Source organism: Prinia subflava, chromosome 1 (assembly GCF_021018805.1).
Source record: "Prinia subflava isolate CZ2003 ecotype Zambia chromosome 1, Cam_Psub_1.2, whole genome shotgun sequence".
Lineage (NCBI taxonomy): Eukaryota > Metazoa > Chordata > Aves > Passeriformes > Cisticolidae > Prinia > Prinia subflava.
Genome location: NC_086247.1, coordinates 56,237,589 through 56,260,116, shown reverse-complemented (window position 1 = coordinate 56,260,116; position 22,528 = coordinate 56,237,589). Strand labels below are relative to the sequence as shown.

Sequence of the window (22,528 nt, the reverse complement as noted above, 5' to 3'; positions counted from 1 at the left end):
GTTTTCAGTGTACAAGAGAGTTGCTCCTACACATAATGCACATAGGAAATTTCATTTTATCCATAATAGACCAAATAGCTTATTTCATCCAAAGGATGCCTGACTCATTTACTGCAAGTTCTATTCACACCAGGATAACATGAATTTATCTGGGAGGATCTAACTACCATTACACATGGCTTACTGTGAACAAAAGCCATAAAATGATCCATGTTAACGTAGTCCCTAAGAAACAATAAAACTTGTCCCGGCCAGATGCTTTAGTCACAGTAAAGGAGTCAAGAGACTAGAACTCTCTAAAAGAGAAGTAATTAAGAAAGCTAGAGATATGTAACTGTTTTTCCTAATCATGACCTCTGGAATCCCTGAAGGTATTCTGTCAATTTCTGAGCAGTTTCAGATAAATGGGTTCAATGGAAATACAACATAATTCTTTAATATAGTGAATTTTCACCTGGAAGGGAAGGAATGTAGTCATTCTTAAAATCTCCGTATGTCAAACCTCACAAATTTATATTGTTTGCTTCAACTAAATGTAAATGTTAAACTGGAGGACTTTTGGTGGGTACATACTAGGCAATTTGCAATGATGAATGATATTAAGAGGCTAAGAAATAAGCATCTAAATACTAAGAAACTGTAAAAGCTGACATGTATTCCAATTTAATAGATTTCAAATCACTTGAAATGTTTATTGGAACTAGAAGCATTTAAATCTAAAAATTTTGGTATACTTTTATAAGAACACAGAAGGATGAGAATACAGGAATCTCGCTGTTGAATTTAACTAAAAGCTAAGTATATGTCCACAGTTGAATAGTGAAGTCTAAATATTAAACATGTCAAAACAGTATAATTAACCCAATATTTGGTACAAATCTGCACTTTTAAGTAAAAGTTCTTTTTTTGATGCTTATGACAGAGAGCAGATAAGGAGGAAGAGTGGGAAACCTTCAAGGACTCTGAAAAGGATGTTACTAAAATAACATTAACAGATATGAGAACAAGGCACTCACTAAATCTAGAATTAGTTCTAGTAAGATTTGCAATCATTGTAACTACTTTTGAAATTACTTTCTTACCCTATGCTTACATACATAAATTTTTCCTCACACAGAGATATTAATTTTCTGTACATGATTTATTTTGGTTATTGCTTTCCTATCTTTAAGTCAGAACTTGCAGCAGAATTTTCTTGTTTTGCATCTGTTGTTCTTAACCATAATTATGACAAGTGTGAAGCAAGTCATTAGCGATGCATTTTGGAACATAATAGTAATTTGTTAATAAGAAGTGTTTTGTCTTGCTTTGTTTTCTTTTGCTTTGTTTCTTTTGTTTGCTTGTTTGTTTGAGTGGTTTTGTTTAGGGGGTTCAGATGAAATAAGTGTTGTTTGATGGCAAAATTATTTATTTATATTACACTACAAAGCACACCATCCTTAATTCAGTTGGCTTGCAGGACTGGAAGTGGTGGGTCTTACACTGGCAACACATTTCACATTATGTAAACAGAGTTGCCAGGTATATTTTAATATATTAGAACTGTAACAATCTAAATGGACTCTAAGATTCTCAAAAGCTGTATTGTATTTGTTTCTGTGTAGAGAGATTCTTAGCTTGCTGCTTTGCTATGAATAAAAAATACTAGTTTCACTATAGAAAAGTATCATCCATTAACCCATAAAAAAACCCAAACAGGTTCCTCAAATATGAAAACTGCTTAGCAATGAAGAGGGTGAAAAATACTGAACTGAAACTGTATATAACTGTAGCTATGTAGAACGTAATTACCCAATTTGGAAGGAGGCCAGAGGAACACAAGACAAATTCTGCCATCTGTTGCAGTCATATCATCTCAGTAAAACCAATGGGCAGAGTTTGGCTCAACACTGACTAAAACTTTGAGCCATGGGACATAACAATGGCAAGTGGTCAGTGCCTTGGCCCTGTGCCTCTTTTGGAGGATTAGACACCCAATATATTATCTTTAAACAACTGACTCTCACAGAAATCTTCCCAATCTTCTAAACGATAAGAATCTTGAATTACCACCAAAATGGCTTAAAGCATGACCTGCCAGGCTGGAGATGTTGGGGAGTAGAACCTGGTATCACATCTGAAATGGACTATATTTTATACTGATAATAGCTCTCTGGAGAACTAAAATTCTGAAAGAAAAGTAATCTGTTATTTCTAAGTTGGTTTTGTCCCATGGTTTGTAGTCAGATGAAATGGTACATTGCAAAACAGTAGTATATCAGAAGAGATCTGACTCGAGACATGCAATTACCTCTATTTTCAAGGCTGTCAGTTTGAAGTAGAGACAAGTGATTCTCTTGACATCACGATGCCTCAGTGGCAGAACTAGAATGAGAATTCAACATTTCTGAATCTTAATTCAGTGCTTTCTCATCTGTTACATGACAGTGACCTCTATGACCTCAAATATCTCCTAGAAGCTTTTATGACATTTGTCTAAAACAAAATTTAATAAAACTTTTGATTAATCTTACTTTTAATATCTCTCTAAAGTTTCTTTTCCCTCTTAAATTATTTGCCTGTTACTCTCTCAAGTGAATTCATACTGTTATGAAGGACTGATAGTTCAAGAATAGGACAATAAATTTTATTTCCACACAGACAAAAGTGGCTCTTTTTATGGGAAGGAATTCCACAAGGAGGATGGCCTTGCTTTATCCATACAGCAACAGATTTGTTTTAAATCTTCATCCACCTTACCATAAAAACGTAACCTAAATTGTTTATGTAGAACAGTGCACTATTATTACACTCACCTAAATATGGTTTGTTGTTGAAATAAAGAAGAAGCTTGATAAACTATGCCACACTGACCATACCTTCAAACTATCTACCTTACGGTGATGTTGAACATAAATAAATGAATAATAAATAGAAAATAAATACATTGAGCCTTTTTTGTTGTTGTTGATAATATTTGTCTTAAAATGTACAAGGTATAAAGTTGTAATAGTCTTCAAGCCAGTGAAAGATAAAAATATAAGTCTGTAAGAATTTTGCTAGTAGGCTTATTCAGACAATATTGATCTAAATTTGAGAAGTACTATATCTTGAGATATGAAAGACAATTTTACTTATTTTCAGGGAAAGGAGTTAAAAACAGAAACAATGCCAATTTATCTTTTCACCTGTAACAAGATATGACTCTAGAATGCAGACAATTTATTGCTACTATTCCAGGTAGAGATATCCTTTATTTTTTTCTTATTTTGCAATAATAATATTTATCTTAAGAGCTTTGTGAAGGGACAGATATTGAGCTGACTTATCTATAAAAATGATATCGTCTTAGTAATGTCTAAGACCACTCAATCATTTCTTATGTTTAGATATAATATTTTAATTTTTTTTCAATCTATTAAAATCATGTATGTGCAGAGCAAGTTCCTGCTAAACTTGTTATGCAAACCGTCACCTGGAACCTTGCAGAAAAAAACTCAGATCTGTTGGTCTGAGAACTTTGTTTCCTTTAAAATATATGCTAGCATGACACTGTACATTTAACTTCTCCTCAGAATTCATCAACTTTCCTAACCATATCTGTGCTAGAGATCATTTTGAAAGACATGGAGCTGTTATCATGTGTGTTCTTCATTAGAACAGTTCATAGTCTTATAAATCTGATGGGTAGAAACTATGCAATAGTTTGGGACAATTTTCACACATTTACATGGTATATAAGTGCAGTCCATGATCCTAATAAAAATGAATAAAGAAAATAATTTGATTTTAAAATATTTTTTTAGTATTATATAACATTTTAGTTTTTAAAATCTAGTTTATTAATTTTATTCCTTTCATAGACTTTCTCATTTAAAAGCTATGAAAAACTGCATTTTTTTTCCAGTGATTAATCAGTTAGTTAGCCATCTGCATTTTTCCTCTTTTCATGATGCAGGCCAAAATTATTCATCTTTACTATGTCTTTTCCTCATTTGGAGCCACAAAATCTAGTACCCAAACTGTAATCAAGACCAAAATCTGAAAATTATGAGTCTTGACTCTGCCTAATAGGAGTTTCATTATCTCATTTGCAATTGAAAGCTTCAAGGCTTCACCTTGAATGACTTCCCAGAAAAATAACTGTAGTGCAAAAACCATCAAAAAAAGTACTGAATGAAAGAAGACCCACAAGTAAATACTTCTCCTGCAATCCACTCTCTTTTCTCAAATTTTTTTTTTTTTAATATGAGGATCATTTCATTTGCATAAGCATATGCATTGTCTACCTCTCCAGTTCAGATCCTCGTATTCACAAAATTAATCCAACAGATTCAACAACTTCTCCCTGCTAGCCAAGCAAGTGTTCCTCTTTCAGAGTTCATGCTGACTGCACCCAATGCACTTCTTGTCCTTGTCTGGAAGCTATTTGCTCTATCACCTTTCCAAGGATCGAGATGAGGCTGTCTGGCCTGTAATCCTCTGTGTCCTCTTTCTTGCCCTTCCTGAAGATAGGAGATAGTCCAGTCCTCCAGCATCAACCACTGTTGTTTTGCAAAGATAATTATGTAGCCTTGGCAATGACAACAACCAGCTCCCTCAGCACTTGTGAGTGCATCCCATCAGAGGCCAGAGATTTATGTAGGTCCAGTTTTCTTATGTATGTCCAGCTTTCTTATGAATTCCCTGAACTGATACACTTCCAGCAAGTGTACATTTTTGTTATTCCGGACTTTTGTCCTGGTATTCCTAAAAGCTGATCTTGCTAGTCAAGTTTGAGGTGAAGACACCATTCCAGATCATGGCCTTCTCCATATCCTTTGTCACTGGATATGTCACGGACCATTTAGTAGAAGACTCAAATTCTACTTAGTTTTTGTTTTGTCTGCTATATATAGAAGGGCTTATAGAAGCCCTTCTTGCTGCTCCTATGATCCCTGGCCTGATTAAACTCCACTTGGGTCTTAGCTTTCCTAGCTGTATCTCCTTATGCTGAGCCAATGTCCCTGTATTTCTCCCAAATTATCTGTCCTTACTTCCACCTACTGTAGAATTCCTTTGCACATTTGAATGTTGCCAGGAGCTCCTTGTTCACCCATGCAGGCCTCCCAAGGTTTTTACCCAATTTCCTGCTCAGTGAGGTGGACCACTCTAGAGATCAGAGAAAAGCTCTGAATATTAATTAACCAGCAGATTTTGGGGTGATTTAAGTACCTATAAGGATCAGGATATGTGAATGGGAGGCTGCTTCTAATGTATGTAGAAGTCATTATCCACTTCTTCATCCAGTATCTGCAGAGCAAGATTTTAGCCAATCTCCTTTTCTATCCATGGATTTAATGCTCCTGTTCTGTTGCTTAGTTCATAGACTACTCCTTTCTTCTCTATTCCCTGCCATTCCAACCACCAGTTTTCAAGTGTAATGAGCCTCATTTTTCACTGGGATTAACTACACTAAAAACACTTAAATCAGTTCAACTACTTCTATGAAGCACAAATCTCTGCATCCATAAATTCAGATTACTGTCAGAAAGTACAGGAGACAGGCTTAACATCACTCTTGACATTTTCATTCTTAATTTTTTTTGTGTTTGGTTGGGGTTTTTTTTTGGTTAAAGTGAAAATACAACCTGGTAACACGGGAATTTGGGAAAACGAAATACAGTTCTAAAATTATTATGTGAATAAAATTATTTACTCATTCAAAAACACTACAAGACACTTTATAGAGTAGAGTCTAAATGAAAATTCATTCAAAATTCATTCAAAATAAGATTATTTACTTATTCAAAAACAGACTACAAGACACTTCATAGAGTAGAGCCTAAATGAAAATTCCTGCTCACAAAAGAAATAAGTTAATGGAGCAGTATCCTACAATGCCCTAACAGATTAAAAAAAAAAAAAAGTGTTTCTGATTTTATTTATTGAGAAGAAAAATTTATACATCAGAATTCTCTTTGCTTCTAGTCACATTACGATGAACATTATGTTGTTTTGGGGAGAAAACTTTCTCTTTGTTTATAAATAACTGTTATTGCTTACACCTCATTCAACATGCATACTCCAATTTGTAGGGTTTTATACAGCAAAATTTATTGATGTAAATCTTTAAAGGACTATCTTTATATTGTTTCTCATGAGAAAAATTTTGTTTTCCTAACTCATCATAAAAAAATTCGTCTAAAACAACCTGATAGGATTTAAACATTTACAGCCATAGGAAAAAAGAAAGCACACTCCATCGTACAGGAATATACTATAATAATGAGCTATTACCTCATCAGAAACAAGGCAATATTACTATTTGCAGCAGTATCTACAGCTGTACATAAACATAATTTCACATACAAAACTTGAGTGCTATGTATTTTTAACATGCATTGTAAAATTTATTTCACTTGAGAATAACAAATCTAAAGAACAAATGAATCTCTTTATCCTTGATATTGTGGACTTTACTATCAACTCACTGCCAGTACTGTTTGGAATCACACTTACTTGCCTTGATCACTTCAATGATTCATGTCCTAAACAGTGTACAAAATAATGAGAAAATCTGACAGAACATCAGAGTGTTGCATTAATCTACATAAATCAGATTTAATATTAACTGCATGTCAAATATCCCTTCAAAGCCTGCTAGGTTAGAGTATGGCTATATAAATGTACTCCTAAAAGGAGCAGTGAAAATGAATATGTATCATACAGTAAAATGAAAAGCAGCAGAGTCAGAAAAACTAAGTTTTCATTTTCCTATGAGTCTCAGAATACAAATAATCATGTTGCACACTTCATCTGAATATACAAGATAATTTCCTAACAATAAACCAGAGAAAATAACAAACTACTTTAGTGGTATGTTAAAGACATTCTGCCTGTATCATTAAGTAAAATTCGTTTGTGCAACATATATTAATAGCAAATATGTTGTGGTTAAGTGTTATCTAAAGAAAATTACATTGCCATTAGTCTTATCTCTTTATTCCTGCTACTCAGATTTAAAGTGAAAACAGGATCTTCATGCTTTTTGCTAAATCACTGATAAGTGGCTGTGTTAGGGAAAAGAACATAAATAAATGTGATACTTTAAAAATACAAGCTCTTTCTTCTTTTATGCAGTGTTTTCTCAAAGCAGTATAGGAAAATATATTCTTCCACTGCTGTGGGCATTTTTCCTGTGTTTTACTTATTACTCCAAAAAGATCAGAGAGAACAATTTTACTGAGCATCAGGGAATTCAATAAGTAAACAATATTATAGACTTGAAACCTGTATTTTCACACTAAAAAAAAGGTTCCAGAGGAGTGATATTTTTATTTAAAAAACCCTTTACAGTACTACAAGATGTATACTTTAGAAAAGGAAGTTAATTTATTTTGTAGTTATTCCTTATATAAACCCTTTCCTGACACTTGTAGCAGATGGGTCAACTAATTTCAGAATCCAAAAGTCATAGAAGTGCCGAGGTTGGAAGGCACTCTGGAGAAGGTCTAGTACAGAGTTCTCCAAACACTTTTGATCAGGTACCCTTATCACTAGAATATGTTTGAGCAGGCATCCCAAATATATGTGTATTCATTCGTAGGGTACTACTGTGCTTTATGGATGCTGTGCAGACACTATTGGTAAGAAGGATAAAGACAGGGTTCCTGTTGCATTCTGCAATTGGAGTCATTTCCCTGGAAAGATACCCCTGTTGACTGTAGTGAGCCTTGCTCTGGTACTCAGAGTTTTAAAGAACTTGGAACCTGTGACAGCTGAAGTCATGAGCAGCTGCATCTGTGCACCTGAACTACAAACAACCTGATGGTTCACCTCTTGTAGCAGGGTGAGCTTCACACTGAGGCTAAGGAAGACTGTGAAAAAGCAAGCTATGAGACAAAGTTTAGTCCTTCCAGCTTAAGGGAGACAGTTGAAGGTTTTACACAGGAATATATGTAGTGAGAATTTGAGCTTAAAACAGACAAACAGCCAAATTTAATTGAACAAAACACCCAAATCCAAAGTACTCAAAACAAAGTTAAAAATCCTATCAGTGTCCACCATCTCATATTTTCCTATTATTCTTGCCATTTCCTACTTTTTCTTTGAAATCTATTTGCTTGAGTCTGGTCTTTGTGTGGATTTGACTGTCAGAAATTCAATCACAGGAAATGAAAAACTGAACAAAAGCTCAAGGAAAAAATAATACTTATTCTTCAGGATAAGGGAAGAACTTTATTTTTACTTCGCCTCCTCCTGAGTTTTTATGCATAGTGGTTTTTTACAAGGGTCATATTGTTTGATAAGGAAATGTTTATCCTTACACACTTTATAAGAAAGAAAAACTCAAGGTTAATGGTAGGGAGAGGCCTTTGTTACACTGTATCATGACTATGATTACAAAAAGGACTATTATAGGTGTCAAAATACAGGTTGTGTGTCACCCCTCCCTGTTCCTTTCCACAAATTCAGAGCAAACACAGAAGTTGCATACACTTCGAGATGAAGAGTGATCCTTGAAATGAAGTGCAATAATGAAAACCCAGCCATTTTGCAGAGGATGAAAGGCAGCTACTTTCATGGTCTTATTAAGGACACTTTACAACAACAGCAGCAACAACAAGAAACCTTGACACTGGTGCGAGAGCATTTATTGAGCCAGATTATTTTCAGAAAGAGGAAAGCTGGAGAAGCAGGAAGAATAAATACCTTGCACATACAGATTTAAAGGCTTAAATTGATTTCTTTCACATAATATCTCGAGGGAAGTATAAAATGAAGTATTCATGAGGCTGTATACCTGAATTTAAGAAAAACCCTGCTAAATAATTATTTATAATTAAAATTAATTAACAAAAGTGCCTTGCTTCTGCCCAATACCATTTTCTAAATAACTAACTGTAGTTTTATTCCCTTCTTGATAATAATTTTAATTTATAACTCATTCAGTTCTCCTCAAAGTAAATAATCCTGAGACTTGAGGAAAAATCAGCTATTTTTTGATTTATACTAACATGACTGCTGAAACTTACTTAAATATATTTTAAAAAGCATTAAGATTTTACCTTAAAACTATGCCATGTTTTACAGGTTAGCCTGTCATGGTCTCAATGACTTATACAAATACAGACATTTCAAATATTATACACACACACAGAGGCAGGAAAGCAAGTATGTGTATAGGGGAAAGATATAGAAAGAACAGTATCAGCAATGGATTGGTTTGATCCTTGTCTAAATTCAGATATAAGCCTTGATTAATTTCCAATAATATATAGATTTTCCAAACCTTGCCAGCCAAGTGCTTCTGATGAAATAGTATATTACTACAAACTTATACTTTGATGTACCTCAGCTTTTGAATATTTCAGCTCCCTAGGATTTCCTGAGAATTAGCAGTATTTTAGCTTCAGTTTCAAGCCATTCTATTACTTTCTGCGCGTATATCAGTTTTCCTAGTTTTTCTTGAGCCTCCATTTTTAGCTTGGTGTAAGCATGCTGTAGGTTTTGGAGGAACTTTTAACTAAGAACAGAAAACAAACACAACTGGGATTCCAAAATCCTATTTAGAGATATACCAAGGAATCTGACTACTGTTGGGGAAAAAAAAAAAGCATTATAATATTTCCAGTATGTGTGGACAAAGATATTGTATAATAATAAATTGGCAGTTGTTTTTCTTTTTAATCTGTATCTGTCGACATTTGCTATGTCTAGGGTAAGACTTTCTGAGACTTTTAAAAGAATTATTAAAAAATATACCTGCTTTATTTGTGCTAATAAAATGCACTTATATTTTTCAAGTATATTTTTGTATTTGTAATGTAAACAATGGCAGAGGCTGTTTGGAAAAAAGACATATATATTTAAAAAAAAATCCCACTCTGACATTATCACAATTATCTTGTGTTGTCCTACCAATCCTGTGCACAATCTGCTATTTGCTCCTGAACATTAGCATTATATATATATATCGAGACAATATCATCCCTCCCTTGTGTTAGTTATTGACTCTTGGACAGAAATAATAATTTTGTTGTATGTAGAGAAATGATAGTATGGTTTATTTAATGTTTTATTCTGAAGAGGCAGATGATGGAATCTGCTTTTAAAATTAAAAAAACCCAAACAATGTAGCCTATAAATGTGTGAAAGTTACTAAAGAACAAATGCTGGTTTTTTAATTACATTGGTTTTTGGTACCATTAGACTGAAAACATTACACTCTGGTAAGACCAAACCGAGAAAGTGAACATTATGCTGAAAAACATAGAACATAAATAAAATGAAACTTGACTGAAAGTAAAATTTGAAGAAATCTGCACCACCAGCTGCAAAGTTGAACAACTATTATTGACTACCATAGTGTTAATTTTTCTTAGTATTGAAAAAAAGCCACGTTAGTGATTAGATGAAAGAAATGGTCCATATTTCCCATCTCCACCATCTATTACTGTAATTTTCAGCTCCTGTAGTTCACAAATGGTCAACAATACTTCAGAATGACATTTGTAATGACTGAACTGAATAAAATTTGTTTTGAGCTTCTAAGACCAGTGAACTAATAATTTCTAGACCTTGAACACTCATACCTCATCCACTATATTGATGTTGCATGTATTACTTGTTAGATAACAGAAACTTTCAGAAAGACATCCACTTTAGGATGAAATGAACTGTATCTTAAAATAGCCCATTCTGCTAAATTAAGTTAAATGAGTTCCATTATTTGTATCCAAAGTTACATTTGAAGTCTGAGCTGCATTCATGCAGGCAGTAAAGTTGTATACTGAAAGAAAGACAAAATGGATGTTTCTATTCAATTAAAAGTAACTGAGAAATACTACCATTATAGCAAATAGTTATTACGTAGTAAATTTTTTTAAAATACAGTCTATTTTTCAGCTAATTGCTGTTACCAGCTCACATTCAGAAGACCAAGGTTACACAACTCTCTCCTAAGGTATAAACATATTTAGCCTCTTTTAGACACTAGACCCCAAGCAGTAATATTAATTATCTACAAACAAAAGTTAGAATTCTTCTGTAATTTAGTATTAACAATGCTTAATTCCCTCCCTTCCCTCACACAGATAAATATATATAGACAATATTGTCAAAAGTGGCCTGGAATACTCTAAGAACTTTGAAGTAGGTTACTGAGTCTATGACTCTCAAAGTTGACAAGATTTCCTTTAAACACTTGAAAATACTTACATCTGATTCTCTGACAGAACCAGAGAACTTTAGAGAAAACAATGTCTTGTAAAAAGCTATTATTAAGTAAAAGCAGAGATTAAAAATTGATTGAGCAAAAAAGTAATATACAAAGTTTCAGACTGTGAATTCTGAACGCTGAAACATAATTTAAAAAATTAATTTAATTCCCTTATATGTCTATATTTTACCTGCTGCAGATATCTTCAGCTGCTATAAACACCTACATCAATATATCTAAAACAGTTTATGGCATTCTATTTATCAGTTCTGCATTCCATAGCAATTGATGCACGAATATTTTCTAGACAAGGGTAGCTGTCTTTATTTACCTAGGGACCTAGAAACTAATGTTATATAGATGCTTTGAATATCATGAGATCTTCAAGAGTCACCAGGACTCACCAAAATATCAGTACCAGCAGATCACTGCTTCTCAGAAAAGCAGAAAAATATGCACTAGAGAAAAGAAGAATGACTATCTGGAACAAAGTGTTTACTTTTGGGGTGACTAAATAAAAAATTATTTTTCTGATGATGACCTCTCCTTTGTAAGTCAACTTTATGAGAGAAGAAATGGGCAAAGTTTAATATTGGCACGCAGTGACACCATTTATCCACACTAGATTGTTTCAGTCCTACAAACAGATGGAAAAATAATCTTAAAAGTCATAGCTGAAGGAGTAAATAGAAATGGTTTCTTAACCCGTGTCCAACTTTCAGTCTAGAAATTACAGCAAGAACAACTTTGGATCTGTTCAATGCCATGAGTTTTATGAACATTTCATGCAATGCCAAGTATACCGCATGGTCCAGGCACAGCAAGTTACTGCAGAAACCCTCACTGCACTCTTTTGGTTTACAGGTGGGGGATTCAATCACATCAATCTAGATTGTGATAATGAGCCACCATGATAACCTTAGATCTGTTTTCTCCTAATATTTCTAAAAACCGTCTGTCTAAGCAAGCTCTCTTTTTATATAAGAGGTAAAACATTGAAGAATACTAAGAATTTTATTCTTTTTACCTACCAGAGGAGCCAGCACAATAGGAATCTGACTATAGATAAGTCATGAAATGCTCAGTGCCAATATGTAGAAAATCCAAAACCTTAGAGGAAACAAAAATTTTCTCGGAAAAAAAGAAAAATGAAAACAACAAAACCAACAGGAGAGCAGTGAAAAAATTGACTGCTATTTGCATTTATCTCTATGAAAACTCTTCATGGCACAGCTCAGGTTCACAAAGAACTCTGTCTGGGAATGCATGAATGCAAAGATTTGTTTGTGTGTATGTGTGTGTGTCCACACAGTGAGCAAGAGCAGAAGCTGTGTGGGAGTAAACCAGCAGGGCCTGTATTACAGTATTCACACACCAGAATCTCGTAATTTCATTTTGAACTGTGCAATTCTTTGTAAATGCAAATCTGTTCACACGTACATTCTACTGAAATTTAAATCAATCATTAAAGCCAAAATTGATCCTGTCAAAAATCAGGATCAATAGCTCAGCTCTGGTGTATTTAGATGTAACATTTGAAAAGGTTTCTACTACTCCTGACCTGCCTATCTTCTGTATTCTACCCATGACAGAATTTGAGCACAGATGTTTGACTCCAAAATATAATTATTAATGGAGTTTGAGAGAATTCCAACATTTATTCTAGTTTGTGAGCTTAATGTATTGAGGCAAAAGTGCCAATTTCTCTCAGGCCACTTGTACTACGGATAAGGGCACTGGGATACTGAGTTAACAGAGCTTCATTGAAGAACATGGGCACACTTCCTTATCCTACATAGCATCCACCATCCCTGTTACAGTTGAGATCCAGCTGTCTGTCTCAGTCTGTCTGACCTTTTCAATGGTCAGAATATTCATTAGGACATTTTCTTTAAGTGACATCTGATCATGAGTGTGATGCTTTTTCTTTTGTCATATTCCATAACTATTTGGAAGACCCGAAGTAGTCTGCTAAGAGGAAAAATAAAAAGATAGTCCACCTCTTGAAATGGTTCTGCCGGAACATTTTCATAGCACATTAGTGTGATTTTCACGCATTTTTCTCAGGATCTCTGTGATGTTTACCACATCTGCTGTGGTCCAGCACTGCTCTCAGCAAGATTTTAGCCATGATTGTTGAAGTCAATTGAAAGGAAATGTCTTCTTAATTGTCATTTCCCTGAGAAATGTGCAATTTCTCAACTTTATTTCTGGAATTCTCTACTAGACCAGCATCAATAGCGACAGGATTTTATTGCGTCAGTACTATCAGACCATACCTTGCCTGGCTTTAAGCATGCCATCAGGGTGATGCTAATTTAAAAGCCTGCTGTTAAATATCTCGTGTGTAGAAGATACAATCTGCCCTCACAAGAATGTTAGTTCAAATCCAGTACCTACTAGTCTTAGAATTCATACTGTTTCTGCCTAAAGTAGCAGCTCTCACCTAAAATGCACTAGTTAGTAAAATATTGGTCACATGTTCACACAAATTGCACCAGAAGAAAATGTTTCTTTTATCTGTGACCATTTTATATGCAGATGAAAATGAAATGGCTATATTCCCGTGAAATTTACTGTCTCCTTGAGTTACAATGCAGCCAGATTTTGGTGCATTGGGACTGCAGATGAAATAAAACTGAAAAAAAATCATTGACCCTTCAGAAACAGAACAAAATTTTAAGGCGTTCCCCATACTCCAAACTCTGGTGAGAACATAAAACTTTTTCAGTTTTTCCTGGTAAGTAATATCACTAGTTGGTTTCCAGAAAGTTTTCTGAAAGACATCACTTACTTTACATCCACTACCTGCTGAATTCTTTCAGAGGGTTAACAAAATGGCTCTAAGGTGACTAACATGCTACTTGTCAATAGAGCATATATTTCTGAATCCTTAAACAAGACTCCTTAGGGAAAGAATCTGCAGCATAAAATCTTGCCTCCCATAAGATATGTGTGATCCTTCAGGTCATCACATTCCCTATCCCGTGAGACTATTTCCCTGCTTGCTAGCCAGAGGTACACGGTGCTGTGAAATACAGCTTTCTTCTCCTCTTTCAAATGTCCTTTGACATCTGATATTTAGAACTACCGTCACTGTTTTTATGCTCCTTTTTCTTCTCCTCACTTTACCTACAGCAAGTTACTTGGATATTCAAGTTCTCCTTCTCCTCTTATCACTCAATATTTTAGTTTCCAGATTCTGTATATTAATTTTTTACTACCCTCATCAGTCTTCTGCATTCAGATTTTCAGTCTGAACAGGAAAATTTCATGCTTGATGAACTTTTATTATTATAAGATCTTTTCCTGATTAGTCAACTGTATACAAAGTCAACATGTTAGTTTCAACATGAAAAGGTGGTATGAGAGTGAATTAAATATATTATTTGCTGAAGAGTATATACATATTCCTGTGACATTCAGTGAAATATCATAAAGATCAAAGCAGTAAATTAAACTGTTTAGATTAAATAGATCGATTGTTTATTTAACTCAAAGTGAGACTTGAAAAACATTTAGTTCAAACATGCAAAACTGAGTAGTTGAAATATTATTATCAACAGTTCATTTTGTCCACAGAGGATGGTCTCAGGATACTAATAAAGGAAAATCCATTTACTATCTGTTTTTTAGTCAAAAAAGGAGAAGTGTTTCTAGACTATCACTATATTAGCTTGGGTACTTTCTGTATGGCTTTTTTGGGTATTAGGCAATCATTTATGGAAGTCAAGTAATAAACCCCATGTCTTAAAATATTACAGCTCAATGAACATGGAAATATCCCAGAAGTCAGATCCCTATTTTGTAAGATATCAAGTGTTAGAGAAGCTAATGTAAAAAGTAAGCTTGAACTGCTTGTTTTTATTAAGTTTCTGTATTTATTGAATTTATTGCCACAAGGAACAGTGTAATGTGGAGGATGGAAAATTTATCATTAAAAACTACTTAATGTCTAATTGGTTAGACATTGGAACAGCCAATAGGAAAGCTGATTGGGCACTTTCTCTTGAAGAGATAACAGAATCTCAGAATGGGTAAGGTTGGAAGGGAGCACAGTCGGGTCATCTGGTCAAATCTTCCTTCTCAGCCAGGGTCATCCTAGAGAACATGGCACAGAACTGCATTCAGACATGCCTTGATTATCTCCAGTGAGGGAGATTCCACAACCTCTCTGGGCAATCTGTTCCAGTGCTTGACCAAAAGTAAAGTTCTTCCTCATGTGCAGGTGCAACTTCCTGTTAATCAGATTTTTATGTTCAGCAATCAGTTGTTGGCTGGGTAATACTTTCCATACTTGAGAAACATTAGTAGCTGTGACACTCAGGAAATTCAGCAACCTGACTCTTTGCCAGCTCGGGGCATCAATAATCAGAGATATGTCTCCAATATCCACAGTCCCTACTCTCTGCTATCACACTACCCATGAGAGCAAAGTGAGTTATATTCCAAATCCCACAGGACGTCTTAGGCCTGACCTCACTGTCTTAAGCTAGCAATGAGTTGCCCCATTTTGCACTTCCACCACTCCATGCACCACCTACCCCAGCCTCTGCCCATCACCAATTATTTGATAGAGGCATTGCCCAGCAAACTTAGCAGGGTGTTATGCAGTAAAGCATGTGAGCCCTTCAGATCAGCCCTGCAGCTATTAATTCTTATCACACTAAGCAGAGCTTGCACAGGCATACCCTTTCCCACTATTTGGAAGGCAGAAAAATGAGTAGCAGTCACACTCCTCATGTTAGATTCTTTGTGGTTTTTGATACATGGTAATTTCTCTCACACTCTGATACCCTGAACTAACATGGTGTTGTGAGGTCAGCTCTTTAGGAAGGCTAATGTAGCAATTGATCACAAAAGCCTTTGTAACTGGTTTCTGTCCTTGTGTTTGGGTAGTTGCAGTACACACACCCATCAAATAGCACAAATTAATTTTCCTTTAGTTTTCTAAAGTACCATATAAAATATTACATAGTACATTACACATAAAAGTTTAACATAATGTTCAAGGAAGTTCCAAGTGCAGAAAAATTAATAGCTTTAACAAACTAGTTAATAGAGAAGATATGTTTGTTTTAGAGGAAAATAAAAGCACAGAAATATTTCCATCACTGTTATAAATTTTCATCAGTTTATTAAATCTTTTATTATGCCTAGAGGTTCCCCAGCAATCTGAAATGAAATGGCCTACCTCTGAGGTGCTATTAGGATAAGAAAACTTACAGAATAAGCTTTACAAGACACGTAGAATCAATCATTTTTACTATAATAACCAAGACAAATTCCCATTAGAAACTATGCTGCACTTACAAGCATCTATTTTAAATTTTTATATACTTGGTGTGCCCAACGTAGCAGCACTGTGTCTCAAATTACTTTTGTAAATCTAATTGATTTAATAAATTCACACTTAAATTGCTATTCAATTACTTACTCTTCTCTTCAGCAATTTTACAATCTTGAGCATATAGCAGAACGAGAACATAATTAAAGGCCTTATTCATTAAAGAAATTCTTCTCTGCTGGAAGATCACCTGGGTTTTTCTCAAGATATTCAAGCTATGGCACTTCTCTGCAAAAAGGTTAGTGTGGAAAATTGGAACATTATAAATATTTGGTATTACACAGAAGGAGACATGCCTTATCAGGGTAGCGAATATAGAGAATTTTTATGTACCTCATATGATTGTATAATACAGAAACATTCCTAATGTTTATTAAGGATTTATTTGTTGTCAGCTAGATATATATAAATTTAAAAAAAAAATTGAAGTTTCAAACAGGTACCAGCTTTCATATAATTATATATACAAATTATGTATAGCTAAAATCAACCTGAAAACTTCATTTTAATGTATGCACATAGAGAGGAAAGGCAAAGATACTCAAAGCCAATTATGTGACACAGACAAATTGCTCTAAATCCAAAAAAAATCAGGAGACAACCACTTGGCAGAGGTCACAACACAAGAAGAGATGTTAGTATGAAAGTATGTAGAGGTATGGAATATTTGTATTTTAAGTTTCTCTCCAGAACTATGAATCCACTAGATACTAGAGACCTTATAAGGAATTATTTTTGCTCATAGCAAGATTAAAATATAGGAAAGTATCATCTGTTTTGATTGATGAGAAATTTGAAGCGGGGAACTGCTACCTGTCTTCTTAAGTCTGTACAAAACCGAACATACAGCACAGGTCAATTAATCTTTAGGACAGTGCTTTGATCAAGACATCAATATCCTCTTTTTATATATATATATCAAGAAACTGGTTTCAGCTTGAAGCTGCAATAAATCTTGCTAAAGTGAGATGTTACTCCTCTGAGCACAGACAGATTGTCTTTTCCCCACAAGCAAAGAGTCTGCTTGCTCTGCATTTCCAACTTCCTACACAGCGTTGCTTAGAGTGGTTTCCCGAAGAGCTCTGCTACCCAGAGTAAATGTGGAGAGGGAATACTGGCCCTACTTGTGCCTAGGGGCAAAACAAAGTATTCCAAAGAACAGCTTGACTCTGCTACTAGGCAGTGGATAAGTTAATTCAGCTTTCCCCCCACCTTGGCACTTTTCAAGAAAATCTGTGTATTATATATTCTGCTCTTATAGATGTCCCTATGCATTTAAAGACACAATACTGCTTTCTGCATTTGACATTCTGTATTTTCTCATGGCACTTACAGAATTCATTGAATTCAGTTAAATTCAGAAAGAGTGAATAAAAACAACCCTACATATGGAATATGACTTTTTCCTCTTAGTTTACAAAAGTTACACTCATAGATTTCCCTATGCCCTGAACTAGAGTACTCAGCCTCTTAAATATGATGAATAGAAAAGAAAATCAACTCAAAAATAATTTTACAAATTTAAAATTGTATTCTCTGCAATTTTAATAATGAAATACAAACTAGTAAAAAATTACAGAAGTTTATTTAGAGCTCTCCAAAGACATCGCAACTCTCTAAGGTAGCATATACTAATTCTTTAATTAGCATATATCCTAGTTTGTTTAACCTAGGAAAAATAAAAATTAAAGCAAATTTAGCTATTGCCTAAATAAATCTGCTTGAGAGTATTAAGACCTCTTTGGTTTTGAATCATTTCACAAACCATACACTTACAAGAAGTCTGGATTTTAGGCTAGTAACAGATTTAATGGTACAGTATCTAATCTGGGATTTTTGCCAGAACTGTGTGTTTGAATCATACCTGACTTCTACACAAAGCTTTTATAGCATAAATCTACTGTGGAAAGTGATGGGTTCAGGAGTCTCATATGTTACTATGAGGAAAAGGTTTACTTACTTTGATGTTATCAGTTCCTTTGACATTTTGATGTACCAGCATTTTTTTTCCTAGACCAAACAAATTAAACTTTTTTGTGTTCTCATATGACTGTTAGACAAATCTTGCAAAAGGATTACCAAGACTATTGGGAATGATGGCTCTGTTCTACAAAATTTTATCTGAATTGTACCCAAGCATCACCTTTATGCATCTGAAGAGCTTGCAATGAAATTTGGCCTACCTGGAGAGGGGATACAGTCTATCAGAATTTTCTTTATTTTCTTGAAGTCTTCATTGGTAACACAATAATACAATCAACATACAACAATATTTTTTTTAATGAAACTTCAGAAATGTAGGCAAAAAAGCAGAAATATGCTGGCACTCTTGCATGAAAACTTTCTTCCAGAAAAAAAATCAAAATATTTTGTATCACAATTTAATTTTTTTTTCACTTACTTAAGAAAGATGAGTTTACTATTTGGAATAAAACATGTTATCACCTATATTTACAAATTTTTGGCACTGTTGTCTCAACAACCATTTAAAAGGTAGAAAAATGAATATTGCAAAATGTTAAGGAGGAAGATATTGAGAAAAACATTCTAAAACACTAATATCTTCTTTATTTCTGACATATTTCATTCTCTTTTCTTACCTTCATGAACAAAAAGTTATTTAAGTATTATTAAGATGAAAAATTCCTCGTTTGAATAAGTAAAAAAATGGAAGGAATTATAAAACCTTAAAAGGACTACTCACAATTTTTCATTTTAAAACAGGGAACTGCAACTTATATACAGAATAAGAATGAGGTTCCTTATCAGAAAGAACCATTTAGCTAGGACTCAAACTGCTAAGTCATTTTAGGTCAAAGCAAACCATTTTAATCATCACTCAACAAATTGATTAGCAGTCAGGAGTGACTGAGAAACTCAGTGATCTTTTTGCCTGAAACATAGTTTAGTAATTGGACTCCCTCTTATTTTACAAATCTCATCAATCATGAGAACCATGATGAAATCTCATTTTTATTTCGTCTCACATAAAAAGTATTACACCATTATATTCCATTGGGCTTCTGCCAAGTAAACTTGGCCATGTGCAAACATGAAAAAAGCAGAAAAAAGCGAGATTTAAACCAATAGTCAGAGCCTAAATATTCAACAATCCACATTTCAAGCCTTTTTTTAACCCCTGCTTACCCCATTGGAAAAGGACAGGTCACCAAATACAAGGGAAAATACCCACTGTTAAGTTTGAGGTTGATGAAGTGCAAAGCTGAGCCTTTCTGAAGTTAATGATTGCTGCTGCAGTTTGCGGTTTTATCAGCAATATCTCACATCTGGCTGTTTCTACAGTAATCATGGAAATGGTGGTGGTAGAGCAGCATGGAACCATTTATCTTCTTTCAGGACAGCCATTGTTAGCTGATCAGCAGTAGCCCTACTGCTATTTGTCAATAACCAAAAATGTAGTTCTGACCAAACTGCTTGAGACACCCATTAGTCGGGCAATACTTCAAGTTTCCACAACTCTAACAATTTTCTCTTTCATTTTTCTAATTAACAGTGTGTTGTAGGACTGTTTTCAATGGCACCTGAAAATGTCTGCACTCTCTGAACAGTATCCAAACTAAATACCACAGGAAGTTGATGTCATCACTCTCTCCATGTTTCTTTTTATAGTATTGTTATATAAAAATTGATAGAATCTCCATGTTCTTTGATTTTAGCAGCTGCACTTTGGTCTTGAATATTCTTAAATAAGAACAATATATTCTTAATGTTCACAACAGATTAGACTAATTTCCAGCTTTGGTGTTTCACAGTTTATATGAAAAAACAAAAATATTCAGAATGTGGAAAAATTAATTTGCTGATGTTAATTCAAAGAGTTGCTTAATTTTTCAGCTTCATTTCCTTTTGTTTAAATTACAGTCTTTGCCACTTTATTAAGGTTTTTATATTCTCAGCATGCTCAATATGCAAAAACCAAATGAACCATGTACTTCTAATAATTTAAAACCTACAGATTTGCATCTTTATCAATACATCAATTATTTTTATAACTCAGTTGATCTAAAGATTGTTTTCAAATCAAAACAATGAAAATAAGGAGACATCTTTGTAAATAAAATTACTTTAAGAATCAAGATATTAAAAATTGCCTCTCTGCCTAGGACAACCATCAGTGGAAGTTAGCTAGGCAAAACCAAAATACAGTAATTTCCAAACCTATTCTATTCAGATAGTGGAGGATTTCCTGCTAATTCTTGTTATAATATTATTCAGGGAGACTTTGATTTCTTAAGGAACAAAAAAGGTCATTGACAATCTAGAAACTCTAAATCTAAGTTTCCTCTATTGAAATAAAGCAAGTTAAGTTTTACTGAATATAACCTAGCATAGTTAAAGTTCTTAAAATGAAAATTCTTCCTTTTTTAATTTGGTAAAACATAAATATATACATACATATGGCAGTTACACAAAAAAGCCTCTGTTCTTTTATCCTATTTGTCTTTCAGTTTTTACAGCAGCACTCATCAAATAAAGATGGAGATTAAAAAAATTCCCCATCATTAAAGCAATTGTAGCAGTACCTAAACTATCTAAATAACCAGAAGTTTAATGCTTAAAAGATCACTACTTTGCTGAGACCTGCTGATTATTGCAGTTACTGACAGTACAATATATCAACACCAAAGGAAGCCAAAAATCTTTCTTTCACTTTTATTCATATTTCACTCATCTTTTCTTTGTAATTTTTTAACTTTGAATGATTTCTCAGCTACAGTTGACAAATTGTGTAAATAAATATAAATCAATATTGACATCCCTAAAGCACAGATGACTAAGTGTAATCTCAAAGCTAAGCTTCATTTGTATTCATTTGAATAAAGATTTGTTTAAAATCTTTATTCACATATTATATCATTGAGGTGCAGTAGATACAGGAAACACCCTGATTAAATTATTTACCACTACTCATCTAATACACTAATGTTGGCTATTAGTAATTACTGATTAAATCAACTACTGAGTAACAATTAACCAAATATTTTATCTTCTACAAGTTTCTCTCAGGCATATTGGATTCATATACAAATTTGAGAAGATTGAAATTTTTGACTTTGCAGTTAACTTTATGGAATACAAATATCCAATCACCAGAATGTGAGGTAACACCAAATACGAAGTTGTGCCGAGTGAATGCTGTGCTAGAGATAGAGCAACAAGTCTGTGTTGATCCTTCAGGCCATTCGTGAACTTTCACAGAAATATGTGTAATTTGGAATTACATGTTGTTCAGGCTTAACCCAGCACTTTTTTCCTAAATGACCACCTCATTACCGATCCACAGGGAATGATATTCAAAAGGCAGAGGCTTTTGGAGCAGTTCCCACTAAGATCATTACATAGGGGAGGCAAAGGAGATGTATCTTTACATCAGAGCTCACCTAGAAGTTCTCCTCTTTAACTTCTCATAGTTTCAGAAGCTTGGAAAAATCTCTACAATATGGTTCTGTCTTTCAAAATTATATACAATATATTATGTCACATTTATGCTTTGCAGACACCTCCAGCAAATACTGTTGTGATCACCTTCTAATGCCTCTTTGAAGAGTATCATTGTTTTCATGCTTGTTCAGAAGCAAAAAAACAGTAGTGAATTTTTAGAGTACTGTAATAAAAAATTAAAAAATAAAAGCACTGCATTTAATGCAGTCTATTTACTGATGTAACTTATATGCACTCCATTCACAAAGATTGAAAATTCTCCAGTGTATGTATAAAAGGCATAAAATACAGTGTATATCCAAACTTTCCATCCTTATTGACTGTCAGGTTGGTAGATGCAGTAAATAAAAATCTCATATCATCATGTAATTTACTGCTCTTAAGACACTGATTTTTTTTACAGTATTGTTAATCAATTCTAATAATTACCTCTCCTAATTCCCAGAAGTGTTTTCAGCATCATTAACAGATATGTCAAAAAGACCAACAAAAATCAGTAAGCAGGAAAATTACTCACTATGTTTGTCTATCCACAA

General features: G+C 33.9%; 1 protein-coding gene across 3 annotated transcripts in view; it reads right to left on the bottom strand.

Annotated features, from left to right (window-relative positions):
* The window catches only part of CCDC102B (coiled-coil domain containing 102B), a 134,989-nt gene that overhangs the window by 48,293 nt on the left and 64,168 nt on the right, over positions 1–22,528 (bottom strand). Inside the window, exon 5 of one of the 3 annotated variants that reach the window (XM_063397329.1) lies at positions 2,338–2,364. The exons of the other annotated variants lie outside the window; for them this stretch is intronic. Coding sequence (XP_063253399.1) covers positions 2,353–2,364 — 12 coding nt within the window. The 3' untranslated portion in view covers positions 2,338–2,352. Of the gene's footprint in view, positions 1–2,337; positions 2,365–22,528 lie in introns of those variants that run through there. 3 annotated transcript variants of the gene reach the window in all.